Here is a 13,497-nt window from a genome sequence, read left to right as displayed (position 1 = left end):
CCTCGGCTTCTCGGGTTTCCGCGCAACTTCCGCGCCCGCCTGGGGGTCCCAGAGGAAGCCTGGAACAGCGCCGGCCGCCCCGGCGCGCCCGCTGCCGGGTTCGGGCCCTCGCTGCGGGCGCACAAAGCCCCCGGCGCTGACGTCAGGGCCCCTCTCGGCACGGCCGGCCCCCAGTGCAGGCGGAGCCGCGCGGCGCTCCCACCCCGGCCCCGGAGCCAGGAGCCAGCCGCCAGCCCAGCAGCGCAGCAGCACGCCCGGAGCCCGGCCCGCGCACGTGCCCGCCAGACCTGCAAACTTGTGCCACCGGCTCTGCCCGTCCCCGGGGAGCCCGCGCCCCTCCCGCCAGTCTCCAGCCATGGGTAAGCCAGCGCGCCCGGCCCCGCGCCCCCGGCCCCGCCTCGGCTCAGGTGGGGCTCCCGGGGCACCCCGGGCGCGGGGGCCGGAGGTGGGAGGGGCGCGGCGCAGGTGTCCCGAGCGCCCAGGTACGCGGCCCGGCCCGGCGGTGGGGGCGCCCCCGCCCGGGCCGCGCTCGGGCGGCCCCCCGGCGGGGCGCTTGCGGGGGGGGGGGCGGGGGAAGAGCTGGCCTCCCGGGAGGGGCTGCAGGGAGAGCGGACGGGGCGTCCCGGGCAGCGGGCCGCGGCTTTATTTTCAGGGTTGGTTGGAGAGGAGCTTCTTGCCGGCTTCCCGGGACGCTCTCCTTGTCGTCCGAGCGCTCAGCTCCCAGGCGCCCGCCCCCCGCCGTGATCTTGCTGCCCTTAACCCCACAGGAAACAGACGCCCAGTTCCCCAACGCTGGGGTCTTCCGAGAGCTCGTTTGGGAACCGTGACCCTGAAGCCGGGGAGGGGGGAGGGACGGGATGGGACAGAGGGGGAGTCTCTTTGTCCCCTGTTGCAACTATCAAAATGCGGGCCTGGGCGCAGGTGGCGGCTGTGTGCCAAGGGGGTTCGAATGCAGTTGGGGGGATCGACTGGTACCGCTGAAAGCCCGGTTCTGGGGCTTGGAAATCTCCAACCTGGCCCTGGGGCGGCTGTAGGACTCGTTCTGCCCCCTGCTAATACCCCGAACTGCTGCCGTCAGCAGCGTGTCGTTGAATGGGGACTCTGTCGGCAGGTTGCTAATTCCGCCGCACCGCCGGCAATGTCTGCGAGCTGTGTTTGGGGAAGGGCTTCTCCCCCTGCTCCGTTCTCGGTCTCCAGTGGCAGCCAGACTGCAGCCACACGCGCCACAAAAACCACAGGCTGGAGAGCCCCGCCGAAGCATTCCTAATGAGCAGCGCCGGGGGCTTAAGCACTGCGGGATAATGGTCAGGGCTTGGGAATTCCTGGCCGGCCGCCACCCCTGGCCGTGGCCCCTCACCCAGTCTGCATCTCTCCGCTGTTGACAGAGAGAGAGAGAGAGAGTGTGTGTGTGTGTATGTGTAAGTGAGGGAGTGTAATTTTGTGCCGATCGTCATTTTGCTGAGGGACAGACACTAAGAAGGGCATATTTACTTTGAATTTAAAGTGAAGAGCAAAGAATTTCACAGCTGAAGCTTCTCGAATTTATCAGGTGATCAAAATATGAAAGCAAATGAGGCCCCTGACTCCAACCAGAAAATTTTCTTCCCAAAAAGTTAGGGCCGGGCTAGGATAAAATCCTTCTAGAAAGGGCAGGGTTGCGTGACATGTACCTCTGGTTCCTACTTCTCTCAACGCCCCCACCCGAGTAGTCCCATCCCTCAATGCTCCCTTTAGTTTAATTAATTAATTTTTAAGATTTTACTTTTTAAGACATCCCTACCCCCAAAGTGGGGCTCGAACTCCTAATCCCCAGATCCAGAGCCTTGTGCGCCACTGTTGGAGCCAGCCAAGCGCCCTCCAGTGCTCCCTTTTAAATGAGGCTCCTACACCCCCATCAGCTGGCTGCCCTAAGACTTGAACTGTTTTTGGCAATGCTTGGCACAGAGATGGTGAAGTTCCAGAAAAGTGCAGTACTGAGGGAGGCGTTAACTAATGTTTCTGAATTCAAGTTTCGTTTCTTTTCTTTTCTTTTTTTTTTTTTTTTTTTTTAGTAGTAGGCGTTGGGATTCGAACCGGTCAGAAATCAAGCGTTCAGTTACCACGTGTGTTCTCGAGGGGGACTTTCCCAGTATTTCACTGGGGGCAGACTTTAGTTTTTAAATACGTGTGGATGTCTGTTCTCCTGAAGCAAATGCCCAAACCTGAGAGAGGCCTGTCCTCAGGAAAGTGCTTTGCGTCTTGTGGATCCAGTTGACAGTCACAATCGTGGGTTCTACATTTCCATTGCCAGTTCTTGGTAATTTGTTCATGCGTCACTCATTCTGGCTGTGTCCTTGGTTTTAGTTTTTAGTTTTTACATAAAAAAAATAAAAGTTCTCTTGATGCCAAAAGGAAACATCCTGATTTCCTTTGGTAGATTCTTAGTAAATACACCAGGAGGCCATGAGCTGGTTTTATTTTTCCAGATGTATTTAATTATCCAACATGCCCTTATGAATGTTTTAATTGAAATGATTTAATGTTGGGAAACTTCTCCCCATTGGTCCATTGAGTTGGGACTTGGGTTCTTAGACAAGTCACTTCCTTAACCGGCTGTTAATTTACTAGTAAAACGAGTGAGGTTGATGGAAGTAAAAGCCTCTTTGGACTCAAATTTTAAAGTATTCAACACCTTAAAATGGAAAAATACTTAGTAGTGGTACGTATAGTGGGAGCTTTCAACGTAATCCAAAATAAGTTTTTATTGTTGAACGGGTTTTTTTGGCTTTGTTGAAATTATAATTTACATGCCATACAATTTGCAGGTTGGAGTGTACAAAGTCTGTGATTTTTAGTGTATTCAGAGTCCTGTCCCCACCACCACGGACAGTGTCCTCCCCTGAAAAAGAAACCCTGTGCCGATTGGAAGTCGCTCTCGGTCCCATCCCCCTTGCTCCTGGCAGCCGCTAATCTACGTTCTGTGTCCCTGGATTTGCCTATTCGGGCCATTTCCTGTAAATGCACTGAGCCAACTAATGTTGGAAGTGTGTTGGACTATTCAGTAACTTCGGTTGCGGGACACAAGTGGAAAGATGTGGATACATGGTTTGTACACAGCACACCACCTAAGGGTGTTGAAACCGATTTCTTCCCTGGCTGGAGAGTTCCACGTTTGGCCGCCGTGCCTCTGTGCGCATGCGTGCGTGGGCGCACACGCATTCCCAGTTTTACTCTGGGTTTATCTGTCGGGAACTCCTGTTGCCTAACAATTTTTTTTTTTTCTTAAAGTAATCTCTGTGCACCACACGGGGCTCAGCCTCGACGACCCCGAGATCCAGAGTTGCATGCTCGACTGACTAAGCCAGCCGGACGCCCCCAGAATTTTTATGCCGTTATCTTCTTCGCAGGCCTGAAGGTAACGGCATGGATTCAGTGCAGGAACCTCTGATAAAGGCATTTGTGGACTACCTTGCTTTCACTTGGATCACGTATCCAGAGAGAAATGCTGATTGGGTTTCAGGAGCTACCTATAATTCCATAGAAAATTGCATGTGAAATGATCAGATACATCCAAGTAATTGTTCCCCTCCATTTTGTGGGAAGGATGTTTTTCCGAGGATTATGAATTGAAACCGTCATTTCACAAGATAGCGTTACAAAAAACTGGTTCAGAGCAGGTTTTCTTGCACTGTAACCTGCCTGCCAATCATCTTTGGTCTTGTCAAAAAAAGCAGTTTTTGATTCCGTGGGCCTGGATGGGAGCGGAGTTTCTGTATTTCTACCAAGCTCCCTGGCGCTGATGCCGCAGGTCCCCAGGGTGAGGAAATTGAGGAAAAGGCGGGGCAAGCCAGGGGCCGCGGACCCGCCTGCCCATCCCAACCAAGTTGCTCTGTGATCTGGGGCAAATCACTTTCTCTTCTTGCTCTCCGTTGACTATGGAATCAAAGGATTTGGTGAGATTATTTCTTTGGGCTCTTCCAGATCTAAATGGATGTAATTTAGAGGCGCAAAAAATGAGAGGGTAATGTTATGCTTGAAAAACAGGAGAAAACAACTCCCTAATTGTTTCAACACTATTTGTTTCCACGAAGCCAACATCACAGGACGATTGGCCCTTCTCCAGGGAGCCTGGTGGAAGAAGCTGTAGCGTTTCCAGTGTTGGCTTCTCCTGCCGCCTTCTCCTGAGAGCTGGCCGCTCCTTAGAGCCTCTGGGCACNTCCTGAGAGCTGGCCGCTCCTTAGAGCCTCTGGGCCCCCCCCCCCCCCCCCACAGGGCCCAGACCACCTTCAGAGGCAAAACTCCGAAAGCAGCCCCCTGCGGGGCCATACATGCATACATACGTGTTTGGTTCTGGAAGGTTGCTCCGAAATTCAGATGCAGTTGGAGACCCAGGAATGGTATCCTGATGAATAGCTGGGCAGGAAGTATTTCCAGAACGTGCTAGTCTCTTGCTCCGTGAGGGTAAAGATCTTAAAATGAGCCTGCCCTCCTGCCTTGGGAGAGAGCTCCCTAAAGTCTCCTGGATGCAAACTGAGATTGTAAATAGACCTCACAGTGCAGTAGCGCAGAGGCGTGTTTGTGACAAACAGGAAATAATTAAAAGGATATTGTTGCTCCAGCGAAAGCTGTTGGCCAAACCACTTGACCCCTGCAAGGGTTTCTTAGAGATGATCCTTCACTGCCTCATCCAGGGTCAAGGAGTTAGAGATGGTTTATTGAAACTGCCCAAGTGGTGAATCCTCAGAAGTGCCACATACATGTCTTGAACATTCTATTTACCTTTCAACCTGATTCCTCCAGTCATAGAGTCGAGGCCCCTGCTTGCAATGAGAGCCCTGATCGGGATTCTACTGAAGTCCTGCTCGTGTATCAATCACAGCTCAGATGCCTCAGCTTTTGATTTCCTGCTTCAGATTCTGGTAAAGTAGAATGAGCACTTCCAGGCATGGGGAACCAATCTGTGTGCAGAATGCTCTTAACATCACTTTTCCAAGGGACCCTCCTGGAAGACTTTCCAAAGCCGGCACCTTGGGTTTCAGAGAAATAGGAACTCTGTCTTGTGCACACATTTTATTAGTCTATGTAGTACTGAATCACATTTCAAAATTACAGTAACAAATACAACTGGCCTAAATAGTCCCGAGAGCTAACACAGCTGACTCTTAGGTACATAAGTCAGCTGATGGCAGAGCAGGATAGAGATGCTCCGTGGCCAGTGTGGTTTACAAAGGAATGGGAAATAAGGGGCGATTGGGTGTGTCCAAGGGCTAAATGCTAATAAGAGGGCCGCTACTGCATTTTTAAGCCTGTGTCCTCCATGTGAAAATTTTAACATTTTTCTGGTTACTATTAGCTGGCTTGTTTGTGTTTTTATTTATTTTTTGGTTAAAAATTTTTTAATGTATGCTTACCTTTGAGAGTGTGAGTGGGGGAGGGGCAGAGAGAGAGGGAGACACAGAATCCAAAGCAGGCTCCAGGCTCTGAGCTGTGAGCACAGAGCCCGATGCGGGGCTCAAACTCACAAACCTCGAGATCCTCACCTGATCTGAAGTCTGGAGGCTTAACCGACTGAGCCACCCAGGCACCCCTGTTGTTCGTGTTTTTAATACGCTTGCTTGTCTGTTCAAATTCCTCAAGAGCAAAGATTGTTTCATTCTTCTGTCCCAGCCTTCATTCCAATGATTGGCGTATCGTAGGTGCCTCACAAGCATCTGTTGAAGGCATCAGGGTTTTGCTGTGTAAAATGTACTTCATCAAGGCCTATTTACATTATAAATTATGGATGACAAGGTGCATGAAATTATATTTGGTATTAAGGTACTGTGCTAAACCATGCTAAATTAAATAGGGCAAATGGGATTAATTATTCTTTAATAACATGAATACTTTCAGCACGGATTTTCACAGAATAACAGAATTCAGAGCTTGAAGACACTTAAGAAGTAATTTGATTGCTGCAGGCAGACAGACCCAAAAGAATTTAAAGAGCAGTTTGAATGTTATGTCATTACTTTTTTTTTTCCTTTAGCTTTTTTTTTTTTGTTTGTTTCCTTTTGATGTCTTAACAATCTTTTCCTGTCCTTGGTGAAAAGGACTTCCCTCCTGTCAGACTTTTGAAGTCCAGGAAAGCTTGGAGTCAGACACTGTTTGCATGAGCTTCATCACTTCCCTGAGGATTAGAAGGGAATGCGGTTGCAGTGTTTTCCCTGGGTTCTGCCGTTGGGTTACACAGTGCCTACTTCAAGGCCACTGGCGTGGGCCGTTCCCCAAGGGCATTTGAGTTCCGTTCAGTGCCTGCTACCCTGGGGGCCCTTGGGAGTGTAAGACAGCTGCTCACTCACCAAGCACTGGGAGCCCTGCTCGGATGAGCCAGGTACTGTGGCTGAGTCCCGACACAAAAGATAAACCGGCAAAACTGGCTCGTGTCCAGGGCGCCCGCCTGACTCCGCACGTGGAGCCTGCGACTCTTGATCTCAGGCTTGTGAGTTCTGGCCCCACGTTGGGTGTAGAGATTACTTCAAAAATAAAATCTTAAAAAAAAAAAAAAGCCACCCCCCCCCCCAACTGGGTTCTGTCCTCATCAGTACAGTCCTTTGAGAGAGATGAACAGTTGCAACAGAAGTTAAGCACAGCTCGTATGTCTAATTTCCTCTGTCTGAGGAAAACGGAGGGGTGGGGGGGCCCGTGTTGGTATTTCAGAGTGGGGTTCCTTGGGGACACCGTTACCCTTGATCGCATTCTTGAAGGATGAGTGGTTGATGGGTCGCGGTGACCATCGGAAGCCATCCCAGGCCCTCCCTGAATACAGACGCGTGGGGCTGGCTGGGGGGGGGGGGGGCGCGCGGGGCAGGCCACAGGTGAGAGCAGGAAAGAACTTCAGGTCCCCGCCTTGGTTGCGGAGAATCCCCGAGGGATTTTAAGCAGGGAAGTGATGGGTGGAGGGAAGCGATCATCTATCTGAGGACATAAGAGAAACCATTGGGATAGAGGATCCTTCGTGTCTAGTTGTCAGATTCCAAACCGAAGTCTAGACGGAGTCCTGAGAAGGGTGAGAGCTTGTCGCTTACATGAAGCTTCTGGTGGACACTTGGGGCTGAGGTGTTTGGAAAAGAGTGGAGACGCTTTAGGGTTCAGCGGAAGAGAGGTGGCAGTGAGCGGGCTTGGCTGCTGGTGGAATCGTGAAGAAACTGGCTTGGCCTGAGCCAAGAATGAGGTGGGGAGCGTAGGAAGCAAGATTGGGGAGGAGCCGTTTTAGTTACCATTGGACACCTAGATGGGAAGCTTGCAAAACCGTTTGTCATATTGTCTGTTTCCTCTTCCCTTTCAAAGGAGGAAATGGAGAAGGAAGGAAGCCTGAGCCCTTCTGGGCTGGAAAGGGTCATCTTAGCTATGACCCCAGAGAGGGTGGCCCTTGGAATGGAACCCAGTCTTGTCTATTTCATTACTAATATTAAAAGTGGCATTTTTCTTCCTTAAACGTTTGAAACAATTCAGCACTGTGATCTGGGTCTGGAGTTTTCCTTGTGGAAGTGTTTTAGAGGCACCTGGGTGGCTCAGTCGGTGAAGCGTCCAACTTCAGGTCAGGTCATGATCTCGTGGTCTGTGGGTTCGAGCCCCGCATCGGGCTCTGTGCTGACCGCTCAGAGCCTGGAGCCTGCTTCAGATTCTGTGTCTCCCTCTCTCTCTGCCCCTCCCCTGCTCACGCTCTGTCTCTCTCAAAAATAAACAAACATGAAAAAGAATTTATAAAGTTATGTTTTATGTTTTTTTCAGAGATTGTGGTGTTCAGAATTCCTCTTTCTTTTTGTTTCATTTTTGCTGAGTTGTGTTTAAGGACTCTTTCCATCTTCTCTAAGTTACCAACTTTGCGGACATAGAGTGTTCGTCATATACTTGTATTGATGTTGAATCAATTGACCGTTGAATCCTGTCCTACAAGGCTCATAGTGGTCCCCCCTGCTCATTCCTGGTGAGGTAGGGAATTTGTATTTTCTGTATCCTTCTGGATCGATCTTGGCCAATTATTTTAAAATTTATCTTGGTAGATTGATACTTCCATCTGATAACTACAGTGGATGGATGAACTGACCACTTAATAAAAAGAGTACATTTTTCTAGTGATCAGAGGGTAGGATTTTAATGTCTACAGCTAATAACTGCTTCCTTCGTCAGAAAACAAAGTCTGCCAAAGGAAAAATTGCTTAAACCTGATCTTTTGAGTTTTGTTTTATTAATTTTTTTTTTAATTTTAGAGCTGGAGAGAGGGGCAGAGGGAGGGAAGCGGGGGGAGAGAGAGAATCCCAAGCAGGCTCCATGCTCAGTGTGGAGCCCAACACGGGGCTCAACCTCATGACCCTGGGATAATGACCTGAGCCGAAATCAAGAGTCAGATGTTCAACCGACTGAGCCACCGAGGTGCCCCTTGCATTTTATTCTGAATGGCTGTGTGTGTGTGTGTGTGTGTGTGTGTGTGTGTGTGTGTACACGTAACTCCGTATATTTGAACTTGGTATGACCACATACATTGTAAAGGATGCGGAGTTAGAGTCACTGCTTAGTGTTTGGTTGTCTATTTATTGGTTTGTTTTCTGTAGGACTGTTAATTTCTGCTTTCTGTGCTCCGGAGGATATTTAGTAGCATCCTTGGTGTCTACCCGCTACATGCTCGTAACACTGTCCTTGCTGTGACAACCGCAAATGTCTTCCAACGTGGCCAAAGAACAGTCGTTGAGCGGCAGAAGTGCCCCTTGCTGACAACCTTGCTTTATTTTTTTATATTAATATTTATTTTTAAAAATAGTTTATTGTCAAGTTGGTTTCCATATAACACCCAGTGCTCATCCCCACAAGTGCCCCCCTCCATGCCCATCACCCCCCTCCCCCCACCCCCATCAGCCCTCAGTTTGTTCCCAGCATTCAAGAGTCTCTCATGGTTTGCCTCCCTCCCTCTCCCCCACTAATTCCCCCCTTCTCCCCCACGGTCCTCTGTCAAGTTCCTCCTAATCCTCCTATACGTGCAAACATATGGTAGCTGTCCTTCTCTGCCTGATTTCGCTCAGCATAACCCCCTCGAGTTCCATCCACGTTGCTACACGTGGCCAGATTTGACAACCTTGCTTTAGAATGCGAGAGATTGAAAACGTTTTTGTGCCTCACGGTCTTCTAAAATCTCAGCAGTGGCGTCTGTGAGGACTTTGTTAGCACGTTTACTGCGCAGGCAGATCGCTGGTGAAAAGGGTGTTCGCCTTCCAAAAGGGATGTTTGATTCTAGCTGAAGGAAGTTTTGGGGTTTTGGTTTTTTTTTTCTTTCAATTTTTAACCTTTCTCAACATCATCAGAGAATCTGGAGACAGAATGGGGACCCTTGCAGACCACCTAATTCACTCTCTCTTTGGAGTAAAAAGGGGATGAAACCAACTCATTAATGAGAGCAGACGCCCCCCCCGGAGATCGGGGGGGGGGTGCGCGGCTTTCGCTGTTCTGACATTCAGTGCGCCGGAGCCCTGAGGGGGCTGAACCTAGAGGAAATTGATCCTGCTCACTAAAATCGCTTTCATCATCATTTGTGCTCTTCATTAAGTAGAAAGACATCAAGGATCTAGTCCCATTTTTGTAATATCCTTAATTACCTTGATGGCCTTTCCATATTTAGAGTTCATCCCCTTAGCTATAATCAAATCTACCCAGATTAAGCCTTTGAGGCAGCCTTGCTGCACGTTCTGTCCTATCTTGTCCTGAGGGCCTGTAGTCATGGGTTCCTTACATTTTTCTATGTGTTTGGGAGACCCAGGGGTAGTGAGAGGAAGAGGAAGGACTCCTTTCCCCCTGTGGCTCACAGGCATCGGCATCAGTTCCCACAGCCGTTGATTCCCCCCCCCCCCCCCAACCCCAGGGAGACCATAATTCGGTCTGTTCAGAGGGCTGAGCACGCTGGGAAACTAGTTCTCTTAAAAAGCGCAAGAACGTTGGACGTGCTGGTTCGAAGGAGCCCGGGAACTGCACTGTTCTGTATGTGCATCGGGACCCTCTGTTAGGTTTAGGAATGTGATGTTTCACACTCCCTGAAAAGAATGTTTAAATGGAAGGTTTAAAATGGCAGCTTGAATTCAGGCGTCTGTTCCTCACACAAAGAGCAAAGGATGGAGATGTAATTAGCAAAGGAATGCAGACCCTTAAGCTAACTTGATTTGATGCAGCACTTTATCTTATATTTTCCTTGAGTTTTCTCATGTGGCGTTTCTGACAGTTGCCATGGTAAGTAAAATCGAATTCAGAACATTAAAGAGATGAATTTCCATTTCATGAAATATTACCGTTCTGCAAAGCCAATGTCCTGGATTCCTGAAAACTGGTTTGAGCTCTCTTATGTAATGCTATCATCACAAATACTTCTAGACGTTTTGTAAGAGGCACGGATTTTATAAAAAGCATTAAAAAATTTTCTATTGAGGGGCGCCCGGGTGGCTCAGTCGGTTAAGCGTCCGACTCTTGATTTCGGCTCAGGTCATGATCTCCTGGTTTGTGAGTTTGGGCCCTGCAGTCAGGCTCTGCACTGACAGCGCTGAAGCTGCTTGGGATTCTCTCTCTCTGTCCCTACCGCCCCTCCCCCATACGGAAATAAACTTAACAAAAATTTGCTATTGAAGCTTATCAACACAAAAAGTGGGCAAACTGTAAGCGTATATAGCTTGGTAAGTTTTTCCAACCTTAACCAGTACGTAGATCAAGAAGCGAAATGTTACCAGCCCGGCAGTATTCTCCTGCACGCTCCCTTTGAGGCACCCAAGCCAAGCGTAATCACTAATTTTCTGCCAACATAGTTTTGCCTGTTTTTCCACTTTATATAAATGGAACCCTACAGGTAACAGGTCTGACAGCTTATGATCAGCGTTAATAATGTTATTTTGAAAGCCGGTGATGTTTTCTGTCTGAAAAATAGACTGCTAAATCATTGTGGTTAAGGGCCGCCTGCGTGGCTCAGTCGGTTAAGTGACCGACGTCGGCTCAGGTCATGATCTTGTGGTTCATGGGTTTGAGCCCCGCGTCGGGCTCTGTGCTGACAGCTTGGAGCCTGGAGCCTGCTGCAGATTCTGTGTCTCCCTCTCTCTCTACCTCTCCCCTACTTGAGCTCTGTCTCTCTTTCTCTCTCTCTCTCAAAAATATTTTAAAAAATAAAAAAATAAATCACTATGTTAAAAGCGCTTATTAAATGCCTTCGCGTATAGAGGTGTGCTAGGGAGTCTACAGACCACTGGTTCCTACTCTCTGTTTTGAGTGGAAAACTGACACAGCAGGTGTGAGAAGCGCTTTGAAAACCGTTGATGAGCCATGAGACAGGCACATGGAAAACGTGCATATGGCTGAAGAGATTCGGAGATAAGGAAGGTAGCCCCATTATCCCCCTGGGAAATGGAAAGTTCGGGATGGCAGGGTTGTAAATAAAGGGATGGTTGTAGGTGTTTCATATTTATTTAGGAGCTGATCAGTATAAATATTTTATGGCTTCGAGCTCTAAGGATATGACAGATGTTGAGCCGTCCTCCCGAGCAGATTCCCGAAGAAGATGGGAGTTTTAAGAATTGTCCGAACTAACAGTAGTAGTCAGTGGAGTGTTGGTGGGTGGCTATCCGTCGTACACTGCAACTTAGCCAAGGGCTGGGAGCTTGGGATGGTTCCTGGCCCTCCTCCTGAAAGCTTTCAGAAATCGATAACGAAACATTTTTTGCCAAATGAACTTATTGTGTTGTTTGGATGTATACAAACAATCTGCCTTCGTTCCTTTGGGGAGGACGAAGTTCCTCATCCAATGAATGATGTCGTGAACACTTTGTCATCACTCGAGGCCGGCCAGAAAACGGAGTGTCGCTGCTTCCCACGTAGCGGTATCCATTTCCGTCCCGCCAACAGTGCGCGAACGTTCGTCTCTATCTTCACCAGCGTTTTGTATCGTCAGCAGCGTTTAATTTTTTCAAAACTCTGATGGGTATGAAGTGGCATTTCATTGTTTTTTTTATGTTGGATGTTCCTAGATCGTTTGAAACGTTTTGGTAGGTTAATGGCCATTTGAGGTTTTCTCCTTCATTTATATCCTTGTTTTTTCTTACTGGCTTGTTGTGATTCTTCATACATTCTGGATACTAATTCTTTGTTAAATGTGTCCACAGTGTCCTCTTCCTCTCTGTCATCTTGTTGGCTGTATCTTCTGTTGTACTGAATTTTTTTTATTGTAGTAAGTCCTAATTAATCTATTCCTTTATTTTATGATTTGTGCCTTTTATTGTTGCCTTGTTTTAAAATTGTTCCTATATCCAAGGTCATGAAGGTGTTCTTCTATTCTTCTGTGTTTTCTTGTAAAGTTTTTTGTTTTTTTTTTTTTAAGTAGTGCTTTCCATTTTTCAGTCTTTATTCCATTGGGAGTTTAATTTAGGGGTATAGTAAGAGATAGAAATCTATTTTTATTTTATCCTTCCTATGCAGAAACCACCATGCACTTAATGGTTCATCCTTTCCCCACTGATTTTTACATAATACCATCTGTCATGTTTTAAATTTCCCTCCTGTATGTGCGTGTACGTCTCTGGACTCTGTTTCTTGGCTGTGTTATGCCATCTATGTGCTAAGAGTACACCGTCCTGGTGGCCGTAGGTGTATAATAAGCCTGGGTGTCTCCTAGGAGAATTTTGCTCGTCTCATTCTTGTTTAAAAGTGCCTGAGGTAGTCTTTTTTTTTTTTTTTCCCTTGCTTTTGGAATTGGCTTTTCATGTTCCACAAACTCCCAGTTAGGATTTTGAGTGGGATTACAGTGAATCTGCACCATAATTTCCATGATAGTCCATGTGTTTACCATACTGAACCTTCCATTTGTATACATGATACAGCTCTTTGTACAATTCTGTTGTCTTTTATGTTCCCCAGTAATGTTTCTGCACACCTTTAAAAAAAAAAAAAAAAAAAAGTATTAAAGGTCCCGCCTAGTTTCTGTGGCTTTTTTTTTTTTTTTTAAGAGAAAAAGTAAATCAGTGTCAAGTCTCATTCTGTGGATGGTCATCATGTCCCTGCACAGACGTGTGGCTTGTGGAAGTACAGTAGAATGGACACACCTCTTGAGATTGACGTAGAAGCCGAGTCTCGGCTCCCCCGTACCAACCTGGACCTAAGAACCCAAGTAAAGGGAGGTATCTCTATCTCAACCAACCTTTGACACACTATAAAAAGACTAGATAAGAAAACCTTCAATTTGTTAAAATGAGGGTTTCTTGTAAAAGAAAAAGAAGACCCGGTTGGGCTCAATACAAAGACCAAGTTTATATTCAGGACGCAAATTCTTAGTTGAAAGAGAGAAAAAAGGGAATTTTCCACTAATCTGTTAGAGTGATGCAGCAAAGGTAACTTTAGAGTGATTTAAACGACTGTTACTTCCACATTTGGTGATGTTATTCGAGAAAATGAACTTTGCACGGTTGACTCAAGATTACCCAGTTTCCCTCAGTAGTTTAACAGAACACTTTCCCGGGAATA

The 13,497-nt window shown here is 47.7% G+C and overlaps 1 protein-coding gene across 1 annotated transcript in view; it reads left to right on the top strand.

The window, feature by feature from the left end:
- The first annotated feature begins 214 nt into the window (after positions 1-214).
- The window catches only part of GPM6B (glycoprotein M6B), a 154,402-nt gene continuing 141,119 nt past the window's right edge, over positions 215-13,497 (top strand). Inside the window, exon 1 of the mRNA XM_039233946.1 lies at positions 215-359. Within this exon, the coding sequence (XP_039089877.1) occupies positions 356-359 (4 nt within the window). The 5' untranslated portion in view covers positions 215-355. The remainder of the gene's footprint in view (positions 360-13,497) is intronic.

The sequence above is a fragment of the Hyaena hyaena genome, unplaced genomic scaffold, assembly GCF_003009895.1.
Source record: "Hyaena hyaena isolate Hyena2069 unplaced genomic scaffold, ASM300989v1 scaffold_80, whole genome shotgun sequence".
Classification (NCBI taxonomy): Eukaryota; Metazoa; Chordata; class Mammalia; order Carnivora; family Hyaenidae; genus Hyaena; species Hyaena hyaena.
This window is presented reverse-complemented; position numbering and strand designations above follow the sequence as displayed.